The 20,757-nt window shown below is 44.5% G+C and overlaps 1 protein-coding gene across 4 annotated transcripts in view; it reads left to right on the top strand.

Moving 5' to 3' along the window:
* Positions 1-18,432, top strand: part of TMEM255B (transmembrane protein 255B) — a 72,697-nt gene extending 54,265 nt beyond the window's left edge. For 2 of the 4 annotated variants that reach the window (XM_048077917.2, XM_048077916.2), the window contains 4 exons: positions 3,593-3,678; positions 6,716-6,875; positions 12,501-12,644; positions 17,720-18,432. In XM_048077917.2, the coding sequence (XP_047933874.2) occupies positions 3,593-3,678; positions 6,716-6,875; positions 12,501-12,644; positions 17,720-17,887 (558 nt within the window). In that variant the 3' untranslated portion in view covers positions 17,888-18,432. Of the gene's footprint in view, positions 1-3,592; positions 3,679-6,715; positions 6,876-12,500; positions 12,645-14,549; positions 14,653-16,972; positions 17,680-17,719 lie in introns of those variants that run through there. The other 2 variants (XR_010827019.1, XM_048077921.2) reach the window with 2 other exon arrangements.
* Positions 18,433-20,757: the final 2,325 nt, after the last annotated feature.

Genomic DNA, 20,757 nt, shown 5'->3' with positions numbered 1-20,757 from the left:
TCCAGCACACTACTCTGGGACGGGAACAATTCCTAGTCCATCCATACTGTTTAATAGCTGTCTGGAATGTATTTATCACATTGGCATCTTTCTCTAAGGAGCATTTTGTTGACTTCAAGTGGTATAGGAAATATCTGAAAGAGTCCATTTGCATTGCCCAGAAGACTTCAAATATTCTCTGTATTTATCCAGCACAGGCCAAGAATGTCAGTGGTTTGCATGCAGCTTTTTATTATCGCAAGGACATTAACATGGTAGGAAAAGTGCCCATACCCAAATGGCTAGCCTCCTGAGAAGTCCAGATTTAGTTTCTTCTCCTGTTTTTCACTTTGCTATTATGGTAAATTGGTGGGAGTGAAAAGGAAATCAGGCAGAGTGGGATGGAAAACAAACACTCGTATAACTCACAAGAAGCCAGATGTCCTTCATCACCATTCCTCCCGTTGCTGTGAAAAAGTGTGTGGGGAATGTTGCTGTTAATAATTCTAGACAGGTTAGCAAAGTCTATCGCCAGGCTAAGCAGCTAATACTGCTTAAATCTTGCTGCTAGGGCACCCTGTTGTTGGTTCCAGAAAATGCATGACAAAAATGTTTCAGTGACCTCCTTGCTTAAAGACCTGCTCAAACCAAGCCAGGGTCAGTGACAACAAGCTTTCCTGTAAGTTTTACTCTATCCTCATCTATATTGTTCATGTGCACTCAGACAGAGTCGTGGCCCAAGGAATGATGCTGATTCTTCTAATTAAAGTGCATAGCTGGGGTCACACTGAGCACATCTCCCTGCAGGTGACCCCAGCCTTGGGCTTCTGGCCAGACAGCTTTCCCCGGCTCTGCAGATACAGGCAATGTCTCAAGATGGGCTGCCCTGAACTCCCGTCTCTATTCTGGGCAAAAAGTCCCCTACAAACCTATCTTTTTTAAGGTGCTATTAGTTTGTAATAACATTCCTGTCTGCTTGTCCGCTGATCTAGAGTCAGCATGTGCTAATTCAGAGTTAATGATCCGTGGCATTTGAACTTGGCTTTGGCTTTCCTGAAGTTAGCCAGCTGGTGAGCAGGGGACGTGCTCTGCAGTCCAGGAGAGCACCTAAGCAGGAAGGCAGGTTGTTTACTGAGTGTGAGTTTCCTTTTGATCACCATCGCTCACGGAGTCTGTTGTTTTCAGTTCTTTTCTTTGCTCATAACAGAAACAGTTTGATTTTATTGCAATTACTATGAGGTGAGAACATCTCTTCAATTGTGCTGAGGGGATAGACAAGGCACAAACAGCCAGAACCTGAAAAAGCTAAATGTGTGGTCACTGAAATGAAAAAAATAGGTCTTGACATGCAGGATACCCACAAATGGCCTGTTTCCACCACCCTTGCTCACACCACACAGCAATTTGTTTATTTTGGTTTATCCACTGATCTCCTAAAAAGGAGTGTCTTGCTCTTTGGATGTTTTAAAAATGCAGTGATAAAAATAGACAACTACAGAAACTCCCTTGGCCAAAAATTCAGTATGTCCTGCAGCCTAGAAGCAGCTAAAAACATGTCTAAAATCTTGCCAATCTCCCTCTTTGGTCCTTCTAGCCTTCTGCAGCCAGAAGGGGCAAACTGGCCTTATGATGCTTGGAGAGGGGAAAACTGCTTTTATCTCCTATCAGAAGTGATCCCCAAAGCAGTGCATCAGAAAGAACCGCCTTCTTAGCAACCCACTACATCTAACAAAGTACTCAGATCCCTATCATCCATGTATAATGGAAAAGGGTACTTTTGTCTGTGTGGGTCCTAGGCCATTTTGACCACATACAGAGGGTCAAAACCAAGGTCTTATGTTCCACTCAGTGCAAAGGGACTAGAGCATCACAACAAAATATCTTTGGCAGCAAGTACATTGGCATGGTCCGCTCCAGGGTCAGTTTTCAAAATTCTTTAAGAAATAGCCACGTGTGATATTTCAGTCACTTCTGAGCTGGAGCTGATTAATCTGACATAGTCGTTGACATTGGTGCCCTCTTCTCCTGCAGTAAATTGCAGCTCGGGCTGAGGAAGGCTACAGCTGATTATGCCTTCAGGTCAGCAAAGCCCTTGTGTGAAATTCCAGTACGTTCAAACACAAGAGGAGGAGGTTAATGAAATTAGGTCATGTCTCAGGTTGAGATACTCTTGTGACAAGTGAGACATGTATCAGGCTGTGAACTCCATTTCTGGATTGCAACTCAGATTGGAACTGTCCTTTCATAACCTAACTTCCACTTTGGGTTAGAACAGCTGATTTGCATTAGAGACTAACTAACCATATGTATAGCCTTGTCCTGGGCAGCAAAGCAATCCTCAGGCATCATCATTTTAACTTCTTTTTAGCTTTATCACCCTCTAGTTTCCACTGCTCAAACAAATCATGCTAAGGACAACAACTGTAGCAAGTCTGAGACCAGCAGCAAGATGAAATTTCTCAGGTGCTGTGTGTAAGACTTTTCTTTCTGCTGGGAACAAACACGTGAGAAGTATAGACAGATGACAGTGGCTGTTTTCACACTAAAAAGGATGCACAGATCCAAAAGTTGGGAGCTGAGAAACGTGGTGTAACGTCTTTGGATACTGTCTCACAGAGGAATGCATTCATGGCAGAGCAGGAGTGAGAATGGCTGACAGATGCTTTTTCAAAAGCAGGCATGTATTCTTGAGCAGCTACTTCTACTCTTTCATTTCTGTTCAATGATGTGCTTTATATGCGTTTTGCAAACGAAATACCTCTCAGTTGTTACAGCACATTCTTTCTATCAAACTAAAAACTATAGCAAGAATGTATTTTCTGTCCTGCTAGCTTTTAAAATGTGACAGTTCTCCAGGATTTCAAACTCAGTAAACTAAAAATCTCAGGAAAAAAAAATAAAAAAAAATTAAAACAAACAAACAAACAAAAAAAAAACCACCAACCTTGTGTATAAAGTATTTCAGTTGGTCTACAGTGCCACACAGAAGTGCTATATCCTTACTACATCTAAGGAGTCATTAAAATGATTTCTCGTCTGCGTGGAGAGTGGCTTACGTGCGTCTACCTTTATTGTTCCAACACTTATCTAGAGCCTGTAATTCCTGCTCACACAAATAAATCTTCTAAGTTTTATATCCAAGAGCCTCTGTAAATGGTAATTATTTGCTGGAGTGCTTGGATCTTTTCTGAGTGGTTTTGTTTGTGGGTTTGGGGATTGGTGCTGTTGTTATTCTTAATTACTTCCTTCTTCAGGAGGATGTTACTGAAAAGAAAGAGCTCCCATTTACCAGAAGCTGTTCAGAGAAATTGGCGTTTTTGCCCATTTCCCCACTATAATGGAGTGGTATTTTTATCCACTGCAGTGGCTTGCTGTAGTGTATCCCTCAAGACCTATGGTCCCTGTGTCACAGCTGTAGGGATCTGCTGTGGACTCTGGGTCTTCAAAATAGCATGGAGCAGTGCAGCAAAGCTGCTGAAAACTCCAGCAGTCCTGGCACACCATCTAGCCACCACAACAGCACATAAAACCTGATGCTGCAGTAGCTGTTTCTTGGGGTCAGTATGCTGCACTGACACACTGAGATTAAAAGTCAATTTCTTCTTTTTGGCAGGTGACGTGTTATACCTTAAACAACAAGTGTGAGCTGAAAGTAAAGAGTAACACGTGCTATTGCTGTGACCTCTACAACTGTGAGAAGTAAGTACCTGTGTGCAGTCAGCGGCCTGTGAGAAGTCCTTGGTTGGTAGTCCTTCCTCCTGAGAGACGGGGAGTTTTGCCCTTCGGCCTGGAGAAGCAGCATGTTGACTTGTATGCTGAGCAATCCAGCTCCTCTGTCACTGAAGCCAGTGGAGAAGAGCTCAGGGGCTATGTGTTAGTGCTGTCATTATTTCAGTATCTTAAAATATATTGATAAGCTTTTTGGTGTGCTATCAAAGTCAACCACTCAGGCATAGCCCTGTCAAGATTTACTGGCGATCTTGCAATGCAGTTTTCTCATTACATTTAATTAATCATTTTTTTTCTACCAAACTTTGCCAAAGACAAAATAAATGGGAACATAGTGTCCATACAGAGAGATCATGTAGCAGACAAACACAGAGCTCTTTTGTTAGCAATAGCCTCTATATGCATGGGTTTTTACTAAGTTGCCAGTACAGATACAGACGGTCCTGTGTTTCCTGAAGCTGTCCGTTTGACTTCATCATTACTAAAGCATGAGAAGCCAGAAGATAAGTGAGGAAATGTCTGGGTATGCTTACAGAGATCAGCAGAAGGTAGCACAGGGTTGCCATGCGGTGATTTATCAGGAGTATAAGGGTGGTTAGGAAAACTACATCACAGCCAAGCCCCATGGGTTTGTAATGTGGAAGATGGATGAAATGAACTCACACAGCTGACTGGCCACCTGGCACACAGAGATTTCAACTGCAAACAGCATCGTGTCTTGCCATAAACAAGAAGCTGGAATTTCCCAGGGTTGAGCTTCCGCCTGACTCACTCTGTGCAGCTCAGTATCATCTATCATGCACACTCATGCAACCTTTGTAAACTTCTAGCTGACCCACAGTCCCTCTTCTTCCTTTTCCTCTGTGTATTTCCCATCTTTCTTCCTTCCTATGTCTCCTGATGTGTTTTTTTTTTCTTCCTCCTTTTCACATGCCACCAGTTCTGAATAACCTCAGTCCTCTGTAAACTTTGGCTAGCATGCTACGAGACATGAACTTTTTTGGTGCATGAGAATGAGGCTGGCACTATGAGGTAAAACACAGGGTTTCCGCTTGAAAGAGTAGTTTTTGCCCAGATCCTAACTAAATTAGAGAAGTAAATTTAAATTTGGGACTAGAGGGAAGTCTTCTGTACATATTGCCCAGGCACACAGACACGAGGTGAGTGCAGCTCTATGGAATGGATTAAAACAGCCCAACCCAACACAGAAAATAACAGGAGTCTTAAAGGGGTGAAAGAATTCAGAAATACCAAATAAATTGACTGAAACTCTTTTGCTTGAAGTGTAATGTAGCAACAAGGAGAGAAGAGGAATCCCCAGCAAGGTGGGGATTGGGCTCTTCTCCCAAGCACCAAGTGACAAGATGGGGGGAAATGGCCTCAAGTTGCACCAGGGGAGGTTTAGGTTGGATATTGGGAGAAATTTCTTTACTGAAAGAGTTGTACAGCATTGAAACAGGCTGCCTAGGGAAGTGGTTGAGTCACCACCCCTGGAGGTCTTCAAGAAACGTGCAGATATAGAACTTAGTAGCATGGTTTAGTGGTGGACTTTAGTCCTGGGTTAAAGGTTGCAGTAGATGATCTTAGAGGTCTTTTCCAACCAGAACGATTCGATGTTCGACATCAAAACTCCTCCTCCATCTCCTCAGTGCCAATTTTCTAATACATTGGGTTTGTTGGAAACATCAGAGACTCATCATTGCTGTGACAGTGTTTAATGATATAATTAAACATGTGTTCTGCCAGTGTAAGCGATCCTCAGTGGACAGCAAGACCTTATGGGAAGAGTAGAGAAGCAGTCTCACTGCTTTACAGACTCAGCACATAGGATGGACAAAGTGAAGCTGGAGGATGTCACGGTCACAGTAAGTGACTTGGTGTCAGCCACGCAAAAGACCAGTACAGAGGCAGGATTGCAAGTCAGGCACCCTCAGCCTGATGGCAGCTGGAGCTGAGGCTTTATTTAGTTAAGTGACGTCTGGGCTCGTATAGTAGGGCCCAAGTGAACTTGACCATAGCAAATCCACAGTGCCAGAATCATGCCCCACAACAAATGATTTGACATTTCCAGAAATTACTGTGCTTGGCTTGGACCTACCCAGAAGTGTTGTGGGTTTCTCCATGCTGCTACTTTCCTCTGCAGAGCTTTCCCTAACCACAGTCCCCACACCTGCCCCACGTGCTGGGGAGGGGGAACAGAAAAATATTTCACAAACTGCTCGCTTCTGCTTTCCACCATAATCTGATGGCACTTTCCTAACAGTGCAAAACCAGACTTGGCATTTAAAAAATCTTTCCAACTCTTTTCCAGCTGCTCTAGGAGCTCATTAGTGGGCCAGCATTAAGACAGGTACTGGGAAGAACTGCAGAAAATTGTTTTCAAATTTTGCAGTAGAATATTTCTCACTTTCAGAGAGGGAATGAGGATTGACTTCACGACATGCCTGATTTACAGTAACCACTGCAGTGTAGAAATATAAAGAAATAAAATTTTCTGGATAGTACAATCCATAGTTTAAAGGCACATCTTTACCCTGTACTATGTTGCATCTGTTAATTTGGAACTGCAGACACCATAACCAAATGTAGCCAGCTGGCAAAACCTCCCTTCCTGTGGTTGAATTAATGCTTAAGCAACTTGTCTTTCCCACTGTTGGAGATGCCAGCAGATTTCCAGGTAAAGTGGGAAAGAAAGCCACGTTAAACGTTTTAGCTGGTAGCTAAATGGCCAGGGCAGCACCCATATACCAGGACTATCTCTGTGTTCAGAGACCCTTTGCAAAAAAGGAGTCCCAGCTAAACTAGGGTTGGTATTAGTAGGTCTGCATGTTTAATGTTAGCTGAGCAGAGCTTTCTCCAGTTCATCTGAGCAGTGTTCACACCCAAAGGAGGGAGTATGGATTAAGTACTTTGCCAAAGAGAAAACTAAGCAGGAGGGACTCAGACCCTCTGGTGCTCTTTATTTCGTGCAACGCACCGTCGTGACCCCATCTGCGTTCCCTTTCAGCTCAGAGCAGTCCTCCAGCTACTACGAATTTCTCGGTGTGAGCAGCTGCCAGGACGTGGTTCACCTGTACAGGCTGCTGTGGTCCTCCACGGTCCTGAACATCATCGGGTTGTTCCTGGGGATCATCACGGCAGCCATTCTCGGGGCCTTTAAAGACATGGTAAGGCTCGCGGTCTTCTGCCTCCTGTAGTGACTTCTGTGCTTGCTGACGTTATCAAGCGAGTTAGAAAACAAGGAAGCATGAGTGTACAAAGGAGGCACTTTAAACATGTTTCCTGTGTGGTCTGGGAGCCTGGAGTCACATATTTAGGCTAAGCAGTTGCCAGCTGCTCACAGCTAAGTAGGTCAGGTCTGGTCAATACATGAGTGGAGGGGAAAAAAACAGGCGTCTGCATGAACAGATGCTGGCGCTTCACTTACTGACATCTTTTTTTTTTTTCTTCTAATTCAGCACTGGACCTGGGGGCCAGCACAGGCTTAAAGCATGCTAGTTGGTAGGTAGCGTAAAGCGCAGTTCCCAGGTGTGACTATTTGTGCAGCTCTTTTTCCAAGAACGGGGATTAACTCTGAAGGAGCTGTCAAGTTTTTATTTAAACAGTTGTATTCGGGTCACATTAATCCTCTGTTGTTGCACTAAGGAGCGCCACTCTCTAACTGCTCCCTGTGCCACACAGACATAAGCTGCTGCACTCAGAAGAGGCTGTGCCAGGAGGGGTAGAGCCGCCAAGAGGCTCCCAATTTACTAGCACTCAGAAGAGAAGATGGTATTTATTCCTCCAAAGAGCTTCCAAACTAAACAGACAGAGGTGTGGGGATGGGGCTGAAATGCAGGAGCAGAAGGGAGGCGTAGTAGCCACGAATGTCTTCTTAATTCCATGGTATTTCAGGTGACTGTTGAGAGGGGAGAGAATTAAATAGAAAGAAAGGTCAAAGGAAAGAAGATAGGGATGGAGCAGGGAAGACGAAGCAGGAGAACTGAGGGTGATGTGCACCAGGGGGACAGACTGGAGGAGAGGGACTGCTCCGAGCTGGCAGCCAGTGAGCCAAGGACTCGGTCAGACTGGAGGGCATCCAGGGCTTGCTCCAACCACCCAGCAGCTCTGTGGTGCTCCTTCTCCTCCACACAGAGCAGTCTCCACGGCCTTTCCTTGAAATTCACCTTTGTTGAGTTGCAAACATTTGCTGGGACTGCTCCTTTCTCTAGCCTAAGGCAAACAAGCCTCCTGAGCCTTTGCATGTAAGCGATGCGCAGCTGACCCCGTGCTTTGTGCGAGGGGGCTCTTGCAAGGAGCTGAGAGCAAACTGCAGCCAGCTAGGCACGAAGAGCTGTGGCTGCTTGAGAGGGGAAGCAGCTTTCCCAGCTTAATTCATCACCTCCCTGGGAGGGGAGGAGTGGCAGAAGGGAAACAGAAGCAGCCCTGGTGGGAAATGAAGGGCAGAGCAGCCACAAGAGGAGGGAAAGGCAGGTGCTATCTAAAATGAGTCTCGATAGAGCAGTGCAGCTTTCCAGTGCTGCTAAGTTCTTTCTTCTTCTTCCTTTCTTTCTTGTTCTTCAGCTGTAAGGTGACTAAAATGTCAGTTAGTCTGCATCCCTGAACACAAAATTTTTGGGCCCCTAGGAGCCAAGCTTTAATTAGGTATGAAAAGATGAAAGTAAAGGTTTGTTTTAGAGCTGCGTCCTGCCCCGGGATTACCATCTCCAGCCTCTGGGGCCTTGCACAGCCAAGTAAAAAGAAGCTTTTCAGTGCTTCTTCTTTTGGGAAGAAGCCAAGAGCTTTTGAGCCCGAGCTGCTAGTTCTTCCCTGAGGTGTGGAAGGCTGTGGAGAGCCAGGCTGCACCCATGTAATGGCTCACGTCAGTCCAGGCTTAAACAGGATTCAGACTGAAGCTTTGTAGCAGGGTGAGCTCAAACCCAAGCAGATCTCAGTGCTGTGAGGATATCACTGCACTGCCCCCAAGGGACACCAAGCCGAGGAGATGTTCCTGGGAGAACTGGAGTCTCTGTGACCTGGTGCATTCCCTATGCTGGGAAGCAGAGTCCCAGGGCAAGCCCTGGGTCTTCCAACCAGGTGGCAAAAAGCCATGCAAGCAATTTGCAGCAGCTTCCCCCTGGACTTGGCTGGCCTGAGTCTGCTGAGGCTCCAACCTAAAACCTGATCTGAATAAGCTGTTTAATAAGACCTCTGCAGCAGGATTGGGAAAAAAAAGGAAAAAAAGAAAAAGAAAAAAAAAAAGAAAAAAGAAAAAAAACTCACTAGCCTAAGGGGAAGGATGAATTTGTGTCAATTAGCTTAGCACAGGAACCATGCTATGTTTGTGAGAGTGTTACTAAAAGCAATCCAAAATGAAATGACCATTTCTTGCTCCTTTGCTTTTTCAGGGTCCTTTTGAGGTATGTACCATAACTGTGTTGTTGATCTGCTGCTTGCTTTCATTATTAACGGAGTAATTCTTGGGAAAAGTGTGGGGGAGAGAAGGGGAGGGCAAGAAAACATCAAACAGAAGGGAGAGAGAAGGGGGCATGGGATTGAAATAAGAAAAAGCTTTGAAATGTGTGGGAGAACAATTCACTTTCTCTCAGGATGTCACCTTCCCACAGATATGCTCGCTGGCATTTTCCAGGGGGAGCTTTAAAGCCCACTGAAATGCCTCAGGGCATTGCTCTGAGGTTGACTTCCAGAAAACACAAGGCTGGCTGACTAGTCAAACAAAAAAACAGCATGTTTATCTCTGGGAATGCTGGCAGCCGAAACATGCTGCAAAGAAGAGAGTTTGCAAAACAGTGCAGTTGTTTCTAAATCCATCACGTTTCCTGGACAGAAAAAAAAAAAAGAAAAAAAAAAGTGTTGTTTTGGTTGTTGCGTGTTTCTTTCTTGTGACAAATTCAGTGCAGACCTTGGCATGCTTGCCGTGGCTTTGCTGTGTGCCAGAGAGTTGTGCTGGCTTACTGGGAAACCCTTCATCCTTCCCTGACCCCAGGGTATCAGCTCTTGGTGGCCCCTGGGTCACCTTTGGGGCTGTCCCCTGTGATCCCCGGGGGGGAGCTGCAGCCTTTGTGATGGTACCTTCCTTTTCAGATCTGCTGTGAGCCTGGATATAGGATGCTGGCTGGGCAATTATCTTAAAGCCACCTTTAACAAAAAGCAGGTTAAGATGTAATGGAAATAAAAGTGTCCAAAACGGTAAAATGCCCTGATCTTTTCTTACGTGAGAGGTAAAGAAATGCATGAAAAAATTCACTTGCTAGTACAAAGAGTTAATCTAAAACCTCTCTTCCATGCCCTGGTATTCAGCTGATGACTTGGAGATGTTTTCTTGACACACCTTGCCAAGGAATCTGCCTGCCCTGAGTTTAGGGTTGCAGTAATCAGAACAACCTCTGGTCCTGGGGGAGTGTGCTGGCTTTTTTTTTATTATTATTATTTATTTAATTAGCTTCCTCCTCAGAGTCCTCATGGGAATCTGGACAGATGAAATATCATTCCTATCTCTTCCCTCACCCTGCTCAGAAAAAAAGGAAGCTGAAATAAACCTCTAATCACTGAGCTGCTTTCCACATGTTCATATCTTAGCACTCCTGCAACTGAAGTTGCAATCTGCTGTTAAATTCGTTGTGTGGAGCTGCTCCCCGGCTGGAGATGCTTACACTGACAGCGCTCCCAAGTCAGTTAACAGCTTCTTATCTCTTTGACTTGGGTGCATGTTTTGGTTTAAAACATCTCCACCTACCCTTGTGTTTTAGATGACTAATTAAATGTAGTACCACTACTAGAACACCTGATATAGGACTAGAGGGAATGGCCCCAAGTTGCACCAGGGGAGGTTCAGGTAGGAAATGAGGAGACATTTCTTCTCAGAAAGAGCAGTCAGGCACTGGGACGGGTTGCCCAGGGAGGTGGTGGGGTCACCGTCCCTGGGGGTGTTCAAGGAGAGGTTGGGCCTGGTGCTTAGGGACATGGTTTAGTGGGTGACATTGGTGGTAGGGGGATGGTTGGACCAGATGATCTTGGAGGGCTCTTCCAACCCTAATGGTTCTGTGATTGTATGAATATCTGCAAGTCATTACTGGCTTCAGGCTGAGACCAGATAGTCTGATAATAAGATGCTCGATGAGTGGGTTTGGAGTGGTTGACTCCCCAAATCTGTCTTCTAGGACTGTTGTGATCTTTGTCCTTAGCAATGGGAGAATGTTCCTGCTATCGGTGGAGAGAACGTGAAAGGATTTAGAGGCACTCCTGGAAGGACAGAGACACCTTAGAGGTCCCAGAGCAGAAAGTTGGTAGCAGATTCAGACCAGAAATCTGTATTTCATGTTGTGCAAAACGAGTGTTTCTTGCCTTATGTCCATAGCCAGAGGGATATGGCTGCTCTCAGAGCCTCCCTCCTCCAAGGAAGGACACATTCTGGTTGCTGGTCCTGCCCCAGCCAGGGTGAGACATGTTGCTGGCCTGAAGCTTTTGGATCTGAGGCAATCTCATGAGCTACATCTTGCTACTGCTGTCTGAAAGGCAGCTTCTGTCTTTCTTCTCACCATATTCACCCTTCAGGGCAGGTAGAAAAGGAGTGTTTTGAGGAGAGTACCTTGAAATGAGAGACTTGCCTTCTCACATGAACTAGGGCTTCTGCTTTAACCTCATGTGCTACATCAGTGACCTAGATGACATTTTCCATGTAAAAACACAATTAATGCACCCTTGCCTGAATCACAACATGTATGCTATCTCTGAAGGATGCAATGGTTCATGTCTCTCACAGATAAGTCTGAAAGGAAATGCCAAAAAAACCCCTGGCAGCTGCTTTCAGTATGTGCCTTGCAACCACCATCTTTTATTATTTCAATAAAAAGAAAATTCCATGCTCTCATGTGAAGGAATCTGCTAATAAAAACCAACAGAGTGGAGAGAAACCACTGAGCTGGCCTTAATTTGCAGAGCAGAGGGTCATGAAAATTGTTCACAGAGCTCTGTTGTCCTTTCGCAAATGGTTATGTAGCACGGGGTTTTAGGAACACAAGTCCCGTGTCACATTCAACCTTCTATTTTGTTTGTGCTTTTTTGCTGTTGTTGTTTTGTTGTTGTTTTTTCCTAATTTTATTGGTTGGTTTAAAATGAGCTATTACTTCCTCCTGCAAATTTTATCTCACATTGTGGTTAAGGGACGTGCCAGTAGAGCCACGGAATATGATCAAGGAGTCAATTCAACTCTGATACAGATGAGAATCCTGATTTTGTGCAGTAGAGATGAGATATGCATGTAGGGAGTGGTATTGGAAAGCCAGCAGAAAACTCCGTAAGTAAGAGAAAGCTGTGAAAGACAAACAAGTGGTCTGGACAGAGAGGTTTTCACAGATCCGTGTAGGAAACTGGTAAGAAAAGACACAAGGGCATCAGGTAGTTGCTATTGGAAAGAGTCTGCAGCAAAGTGTGAAGGAAGGGTTGCTGGAGTGGATAAGACGAGGCGGTTAGAGCTGTATGCTGTGCCTTTCAGGGTGTCTCTGGTCTGGAGCCCTGCCAGTGCTTCTGTAACTGGTGCTAGGGAAGCACCAGCAGTCTTTTTTTCCAAGGGAAGAAGATTAAAATAGCTGTGTAATTCTGGCCAGAAAATTCACTCCAGATACGCACTCTTCTCATTATGTCTGTCACTTTTTTTTTTTTTTCGGTAGTACTGGCGTTATGCTGGAAAATAGGAAGTTGTTAGTTATTTGTCACTTCTCCTGTTGGGACCATTTCCTGCTCCAGACCCCTCTGTGCTGTGCTGATAAATTGTTGTTTTCTTTGCTCAACAGGTACCTATGTCCCAAATTGCTTTCAGTGCTGCACCTCCTCCTCAGATCCTGTACAATCCTGCCCAGCAGATCCTGACGTATGCTGGGTTTTGTCCTTCAGCTGCAACTATTTCTACGTATCCATCCTACCCGTTGCCTCTTCAGGTATAGTACAAAATGGTGCCATTTACTCCATCAGAAAACCTTGAGCTGCTTCTCAGTACAAACTCTGCAGTGGTAGGTCTTGGCTCCTGCAGGGTCTGCAACAAGGTTGTTGGATTTCAATGCCCAGACTTGCCTCTGGGATGATTTAGCCTGGGACCAGTTCATAGGTCTGTTCCTAGATTTCAAATTTTCTCTAGTTGTCCTTTGGACTCTATCTGTTGGCCAGGAATCCCTATGTGGGATTAGAGCTGTGTTGTGGCAGCCACAAAGGTGAAAGCAGCCCTTATGTTGGGCCAGGTAAAGCAGGAGCAGAGGCATATGGGGAAGCCAAAGAAGTATCAGTTATACAGGATTTGTCAGAAAGGTTTACATGCCTTCGTCCATGTTACTCAAAGTATGGGAATCAGTAGATGAGGACTCGTCAGACGGAAAGGAAACAAGAAAGGGGAGGAAATAAGAGGTCAGTAAAACTGAGTGATATGGAAAGGACTGTGGCTGGATGTTAGTGATAACTACTCATCACACAGTTTTGGTTGTACCGATAGAGCTTTTTGGTGGCAAGACAAGCCAGAAGGAGGAAGTGTTTTTACACACCAAAAAGATTCAAATGCCACGGGATGTTGTAGAAGAGTATAAATGAGGGGTTAGGGGCACAGTCCATCAGCTGCTTTTTAACACAGTGAGTCCAGCCCAGAGCTGGCCTGGAAAAAGCGGTGAGTGATGCTGAGGGTGGTGGTTGCTTTTCTTTTGGCCTAAGTAGCCTGGTGACAAGACAGTTCTTGACCCTCCTTTATGTGAAGGGTTTGAACCTTGATCACCTGCTCCTATTACAGCTGGCTATCAAATAGCTTCAGTGGAGAAGGCACCATCAGTCCCACCGCCAGGGACCCTCTGTGGAGCACAGGCAAGACTAATTCCCTCCACAGAAGGTCCCTGGCAGCATGCCCCATGAGCTAGGTGCCTTGTGTCCTGAGAGGACTGTTGTGGGAGGTAAATGCTCATGCATACTTGGCCAGCCACAGTGGCTCCCTACTTAACATGGGTGTTACTCAAAATTTCTCTTTTAGGACACTTGTCTCTCCCCCTGCACAACATCTAGGTGTCTGTACTCAGAGTACGCATGCTCTGCAGGCCCACGCTGGTTGCTGTAACTCTCCCTTGTCCCTCCCTCACAGAGCTGGAAGGCCAGCAGTGCTCCTAGCCATGGCGGGGCCTTGGGCCTGGCACGACGGGCACCAGTCACCGTCATGGCTGGGCTCGGACGGTGCAGCACAGATCAGGCAAAGTGAGATGAAGAACATTAGGGTTATAATATAAAAATATATAAATAATAAAATTGGTAAATAGCTGTAGAGACACTAGAGAGATTGCTGGCATTTTTTAGGTTTTTAAATCACAATAAAGCTGGTTTGTTCAGTCCAATGCCTTGTTACACTTTGGCTGTCTACTGTTAGACCAATGGGTACTGCATGTTTTGTAATTCTTAATAGAAAACACTTCATGTTTAGCACGAGCTGGCTGTGGATCAACTCCCCACAGCCTCCCAGGCCACATCTCCTCAGGGCCAATGACCACCCACACCGGTGAACTGTTAGCATCCTCCTGGCATGGGTTTGGCCCAGACCATCTAATAGTCTCCCATCAACACCTAGGAAGGGGTCAGGAGCCAGCAGGAGCAGTGGACCATTCCTGGTTGGTGGTGTGCATACAGAGAGACACACTGGTTTGGTGGTAAGAGTTCAGCTGTATGGATGTGGTATGTGCTGTGCCAGTTGGCTTCACAGCCAAAGAACAGTCCTTGGCACATTTTAATAAATAAGATAATGGGGCCAGGCACTTTTGGAGACCACTGATTGAGAGGAAAAAAAAGAGTACACACGGAGATCTTTTTTTGTTTGCTTTTAGCTGAAAAGCTGTGCTGTTCTGCAGAGTTCAGTTAGCATGTAGCCAAGAATAGAGAAGGGGATAAACAGAGACGAACGAAAGCAATGAGGCTGAAAAGATGCATGTAAGTAGTGTTGAGGATCAATTGTAATTGTTCAGTCCTGTGTCCACTGAGAAACAGAAATATTTACCCCCAAATTCTTAACTGCATTCCAAAATAAGCACTTTTTTTCCCCCTAGATTTCTACTTTTTCTAAGAAGCGCGTTCATTTGTCTTCTCTCCCCTTCATAACACTCAGGGGCAGACACCACCAGCTGTCCTCAAGCCAGGAGAGGTTAGCAAGAAGTACTGGGCTCCAAAAGGGAAAACACTTAATCCTTTTCTTGGAAAAGAAAAAAAAAAGTCAAGCAGCTTTACTACATGTATGAGCTAATTACATTGTAGTTTAGAGAGAATCAATTTCTGCATCAGCATTCAGCATAATGGAACAGTTATGAGTTAAAAATCGTAATAAACTTACACAAAGTTACAAAAGGGTGAATGTGAGAAGCAGGCCTGATTTTGAACAGCCAGATGCTCAAGTAACATGCACATCCATTGAGAGCTGTAGGCTGAACCCATAGGGCTGGAGGCCTTCATAACCCATCTAAGTGCTCCAAGCAGCTAGTGGCCTGGTGCCTAGCTGCTGAATTCAGGCCTTCACAAGCCCTGCTCAGCTGGTTCCGGTCCTTAAGGCAACTACAGGCTTTGTGGCTGGGATTCAGCTGGCTAAACACAGGGACTGTTGACATGTAGGGATCTAGTGCTGTGTGATAATGAAATCAAGTAGCCACCTGGCCCCTGATGCTGCTCTAGGAGGGTCCAGGTCCTGTAGTCGCTGTACCACCTCTGTGTGGACATCTGGCATGCCCTATGACATCCCAGAAGGGCTAGACACTCATATGTGGGCACTTGAATTAAGATCTAGATGTCTACAGTGTAAAAGACTCCACCCGAGCGGGTCGATCCTTCAGAGTCCACAGAGAGAGCAAGGCACTTCTCATATGTGACTTATCACAGGTGAAAGATGTATGAAGCGAATGGTATGAACACACCCTAAAGTCCTTTCCACTGACCAGGGGTGGGAATCAGTTTCTATGCTGTGCACTTAGATGTCTATGTCATTGAGCCCTCAATTGTCTAAAGATACAGCACCTGAGATGACCTAATATTTGCAAGACATCCATGAAAGGCTGGCTGTTGGCCAAAGGTCTATGTGAGACTCGCATGTACTTCTGGAACAGCACCCAGAGGTCTGATAGGGTGCCCACGGGCATCTCAAAAGTATAATGTTTTTGATTCCAGGTGGATCAGAAGCCTGGCTGGGTACCCAGAGGGTGACAGAGCTCACAGGGGCACTCTCAGGGCAGCTCTCCCATGCAGGCCCCACACAGTTTGAGGTGACACTGAGTGTGCTGATGGCCAGCCCCAGCAGGAGCGCATCCCTGCATCCTGTCCACGTGTGAAGCCCAGCTGGAGGCCAGCATCTCACCCTCAGGCCTCATTCCTTTTCCAGTGACCTTGCTAACTGTACAGCGAGGCGGGCCCCATGACACACCTCTCTCTTCAGCATTCCCTTTGGCTCCCTGCTTTGGCTAAACATCATTCCTAAGCACCTGCATTTCACAATGACCTGCACCTGCCCCAGTCAGGGTCACACACGTGGTGGCTCAGCTCAACTAAGACTAAGATCTGTTCTTAATCTTCTGCTGAATTCAGTATCTCACTGAATAACTGCTTGCTGGACAGGCAAACAAAGTCTTAAAAAAAATAAAATCACACCTTGAGCTGGTGCCAAACCAGCTTAGTTTACCTCATAGTTTGTCCACAAGCAGAAGTCAGCCAAATACAAAAACAGAGGTGACACCAGGAATGCATTTTGACGAAGTTGTAACCAGCATTTCATTTGTTTACCATGGCATGTGGTAACAAAATCACTCATCCCTTACTGGTACAGGTCAGTCACAGCCAGTCTTGGTAAGAGGCCTGCCAACTGGTCAGGTAAATGATGAGCTGTGCAGGGGCTGCTGGGGTTGTGAAAACAAAACAAAACAAAACAAAAAATGAAGTATAAAACCCAATAACTACATTTGGAGCTGATCTAGCCAACAGGTCTATAGGTATACTTGCACTGCCTCCTGCATAGTTACGGCGCATAAACGACTTTCCTGTCACAAAGTCCCCTTTCTTCAAAGTCCCCCCCGTGGCAAGGGGACTGGCAGCCCTGGGCAGCTCTGAGATGCCACCAGCCAAGTATCAGCCCTTGTACTGGCTTTGTAAATGATGACTACTCATTTTTTTAGCATGGTAAGTACCCAAGACAGCATTGTTTGCTTGCCTGGATTTTACATTTCCCTTGAAATAGATCCATGTTTACTATTTATTTTTTTTTTTTAAATTCCAGGCATTTTAGGCCTGAACTTGAAGGGAGCTGAGCCCAACTCTTCTGGTGGAGCCCATGGACTGGCATGTGTTGGCATGTGAGGGGAGGAGTGAAATCCTGACCCTCTTGAAATCAATGGCAAAACTTGATTTAAAGTAGTGGTAGGATTTTATCCAGAACAAAAGTCCCTAGATGCATCCTTTTGTTTTAATAAATCCTAGTTGTCATTCAGCATGGGCTGCTTATTTTTCATGCCTCTTTGAGCCAAATCCTCCTTGTAACTGAGACAGCCGAGGTGAAAGACCTACAGGGAGGTCTTTTAAAGAATGCCTACCTGTAAATTTTCTCTTATAAGGAGTCTGCATTTGGCACAGCAATAAGACCCTGCATTCATGCAAGTATTACAACTCTGAGATTTCAGAGTAATGCCTAGAAACTTGCAGCTATATGTAACTTAATCAGCCAGTTGGGTGCCATGCCTTACCCGGGAAACCAAAGCATCTTCTGCAGAAATTCCTGTTCTGTTGTCTAGCTCTATGCACAATATCTATTAAAAATGACTTGGATTACAGGTGGAATCTGTCTTCTTTCACTATACGCTGTAATCGCTATCCTTAAACAGATTCTCTAATACTGAAGTGAGTGTTGTGCTGCAATGCATGAGAAGTTTAACGGTGGGACATAATACTGACATGGTAAACACTTAAATCAGAGCCACAAACAGGATCATAATCATTTATTGAAGTGTTTTTCTTTGTCTATATACAGCCTGCCAGCAATTTTCCAGGAACATCATCTACTGACATTTCTTTATCAGAAGAAACTCAGCCTTCTTCTCAGTCCAGCTCCAACTACGGCCTTCCCCCCAATGCTCCACCCCTCTATGCACCGACTTACTTCTTGCCTGGAGAAAAGCCTCCACCGTATGCACCGTAGGACAAAGAATGTATTTTAGGTAGTTGGTAGGCTTCTTTGTTTTTAAGAAACCTTTGGAAACCCTGCGCTGTGCAGGCACTAGACTTACCAAGGAACCCACCAGAGTGTGTCACGGCCACTCTGCTTTTAGCCACATCTCACCAAGCAGAGCAGAAACCTGGAGATGTCAGGGCAGGCACATCACCAGCAGTGTGACAGGTAACCACCTAGTTTGCCTGCAGTCAAATGCAGTATTGCTTTCTGGCTACCGTGAGTTTTTCCTTCTCCATATATTGCAGAGTGATTTTTCTTCAAGAGGAGAAATGAAGAAAACACTCTGGATATGTGTTCTGCTTTCATAGACCAGTATAGAGGGGTTCTAGTCTGTGTTGTCTGAGTGGGTAGTCTGGAGCTCTCTGAGTAAATCACTTTGGGTAGGAAGAGCCTCGGTGTTTGTTTGCTTGTAGTATTTATTTAAGAACCCTTTTTTGGTGAAAGAGTTGTACCAATAAAAAATGTGTGGCAATTATTTTGCAATAAAATTGACTGTGTATATTTATGCTGTACCTAAGGCTGTTATATTTATGAGAACAGAAAAACCAAAAAAACCAGAGGGAAAACTACCCTACCAAATACTTCCCTCAAGTTTCAAACCGAAAGGTTAATTTTACTGGATTTTTTTTTAAGTTTGCACTTCATGCCAGTCTAGTCTGCATAGTAAAATGTCACAACAGCGCGCTAAAGGTGCAATTTCCAGACAGATGTTTAATCTGCACTTTTGTGTTGGAATTAATTCCTTTCTAGTCAAAAGAGGATCACAACCAAAACCACTCCCTGTGAACCCATTATTTAAGTTTACCAAGGTCTGGTCCAGTAATTCTGCAACCACTGAAAGAGAGGTGATGAAGGGTCAGAATTCCTTCATAATTTTTCCCATTGTACAGAATTGGAAATACTTCGACAAGGCTAAGTGGCAATACTTGTAAAAGTGCCTTTGACAGGAACAAAGTTGTGTGCACCCTGTCCCCTTTCTGTACATCATATTGGCTGAGATCCCTCTTGGAGCATGGCTTTCATATTTAGTGGCAGGAGTGGCTACACAGGCATGAAAACCCATCAGATTACGACACCACGCCACTGCATTTTGCTCCTGGAAGAGCGGTGGTGCTGCTGCTTGCTCTGTAGATCTTACAGTCTAGACAGCAATGAAGCTATAGATATTTTCTGAAAGGCCAAAGAGCAAAGCAAGGAAAGGAAGGTATTTCTCATTAGCTTTTTAAGCAGCTGCTTCATATTATGGAAATATAAAGAAACACTATATAAACAAAACCAGCCTACTTGACAGTTTCCTTTGAAAGGAAGTGACACCATCAGACCAGCTGAAAATAGACCAAAGAATGATCATCCTTTTACATAATACTTTCCACCTTTCAAGGATTTCTGTTAATTCATGTGCTGTACCTCTATGTATAAAAAACAGATTCAGAACTAATACAAATAAAGTCAGAGGTTAATTTATATGGACCATAAAAAACATACTGTATTCCATCTTCTTTTTCTGATATGCAAAGTTTTAGGCCAGTGATGTTACCGTTGGTGACAAGGTGCCTTACTTGTATTGTTGACGAGGTCAGTGATATGAACTAGGTTAAGAGAAACAAAGTCAGAGGGGAGACTGCTGTTTACTTCTACTCATGAATTCAACACATCCAAAATGCTTAGTTCTTGTGTAAATGCATGCTTGAAGAAGTTCTTGTGTAAATGCATGCTTGAAGAGCACGATCACCCTAATCATGCACTGAGTGGAACAGGAGTGGAACTGCATATGGACTTATTTTCAGTTACTATGAATACTCCCTGGGGAACCACCTGGGTTCATTTCAGGGCACTTTTGGAGTCAAAAAAAACCACCCCCGACTTGGTCCCTTTGAGTTGAGCACCTAGACTGCAAACAGAACAAAAATGAAATCAGTGTTTCTCTTGGGTTGAAGCACAGTGATTGAGGAGGAATGAAGGAATGCTTATCATTTTATTTCCTCTTCTCAATGATATATAGAAGTAGCTGCCTCTTCCTCCAGTGTTAGGTTATTAAAAGCAATCAAGCTTGACACAAAAGCCCTCCCCTCCTGCCTCCCTTTCTGTAATTCTCCAGACTTGCAAACTCTGGCTTTTTCTTCTAAATCACATTTTGGTTGGAGTTTGTTGTAGTCTATGCAAAATATCTTCTCATACATGCACAGATATGCACAATCCTGGCGATATTTTTAGCTCTGAATTAGATTGTTATTAAAAAAAATGAATTATAGTCTTTTTCACATAATACTAAGCCTGAAACTGCAGACTACCACAATGTACCACAAGATTCGCGTTTCCAGTATCTGGCTTCATAAACAGTACCGCTTACATTAACACAAAGGTCAGACATATTTGTGATTCATTTATGCCACATGTTATTTTTTGGGGATCTACCACAGAAACTATACAAAAAATGCTAGACATAAGACTGCTTTGCTAACATGCTTCCTTTGAAAAGAACAAAGTAAAACGGGGTTTGTTTCATCTACTTGGTTTAAGAAATAGTAGGTGCCATCCAAGTTTGTACTGTTTTCATTAGAGCTCCTCCAAGTTAAAAGAATGGGAGACGTATTTTGGTGAAGTACTAAAATAACCAGGAAAAACAAACAGAAAACAAACCACCACACTGAGGAAGTGCTACTCACCACAATACCTTCAAGATTCCCTGCCCTCACTGGAATAATAAGCTGATGTTTCTTAGGTTCTCCATCACATTCCAGGCTGATCCATATCATTGACTATAACAGAAAGCACTCCTGCACATAACTTGGTATCCCTTGCTCAATAACAAAAAGTGAACGTATGGAGCTACTTCT

The sequence above is a fragment of the Anser cygnoides genome, chromosome 1, assembly GCF_040182565.1.
Source record: "Anser cygnoides isolate HZ-2024a breed goose chromosome 1, Taihu_goose_T2T_genome, whole genome shotgun sequence".
NCBI lineage: Eukaryota > Metazoa > Chordata > Aves > Anseriformes > Anatidae > Anser > Anser cygnoides.
This window is presented reverse-complemented; position numbering and strand designations above follow the sequence as displayed.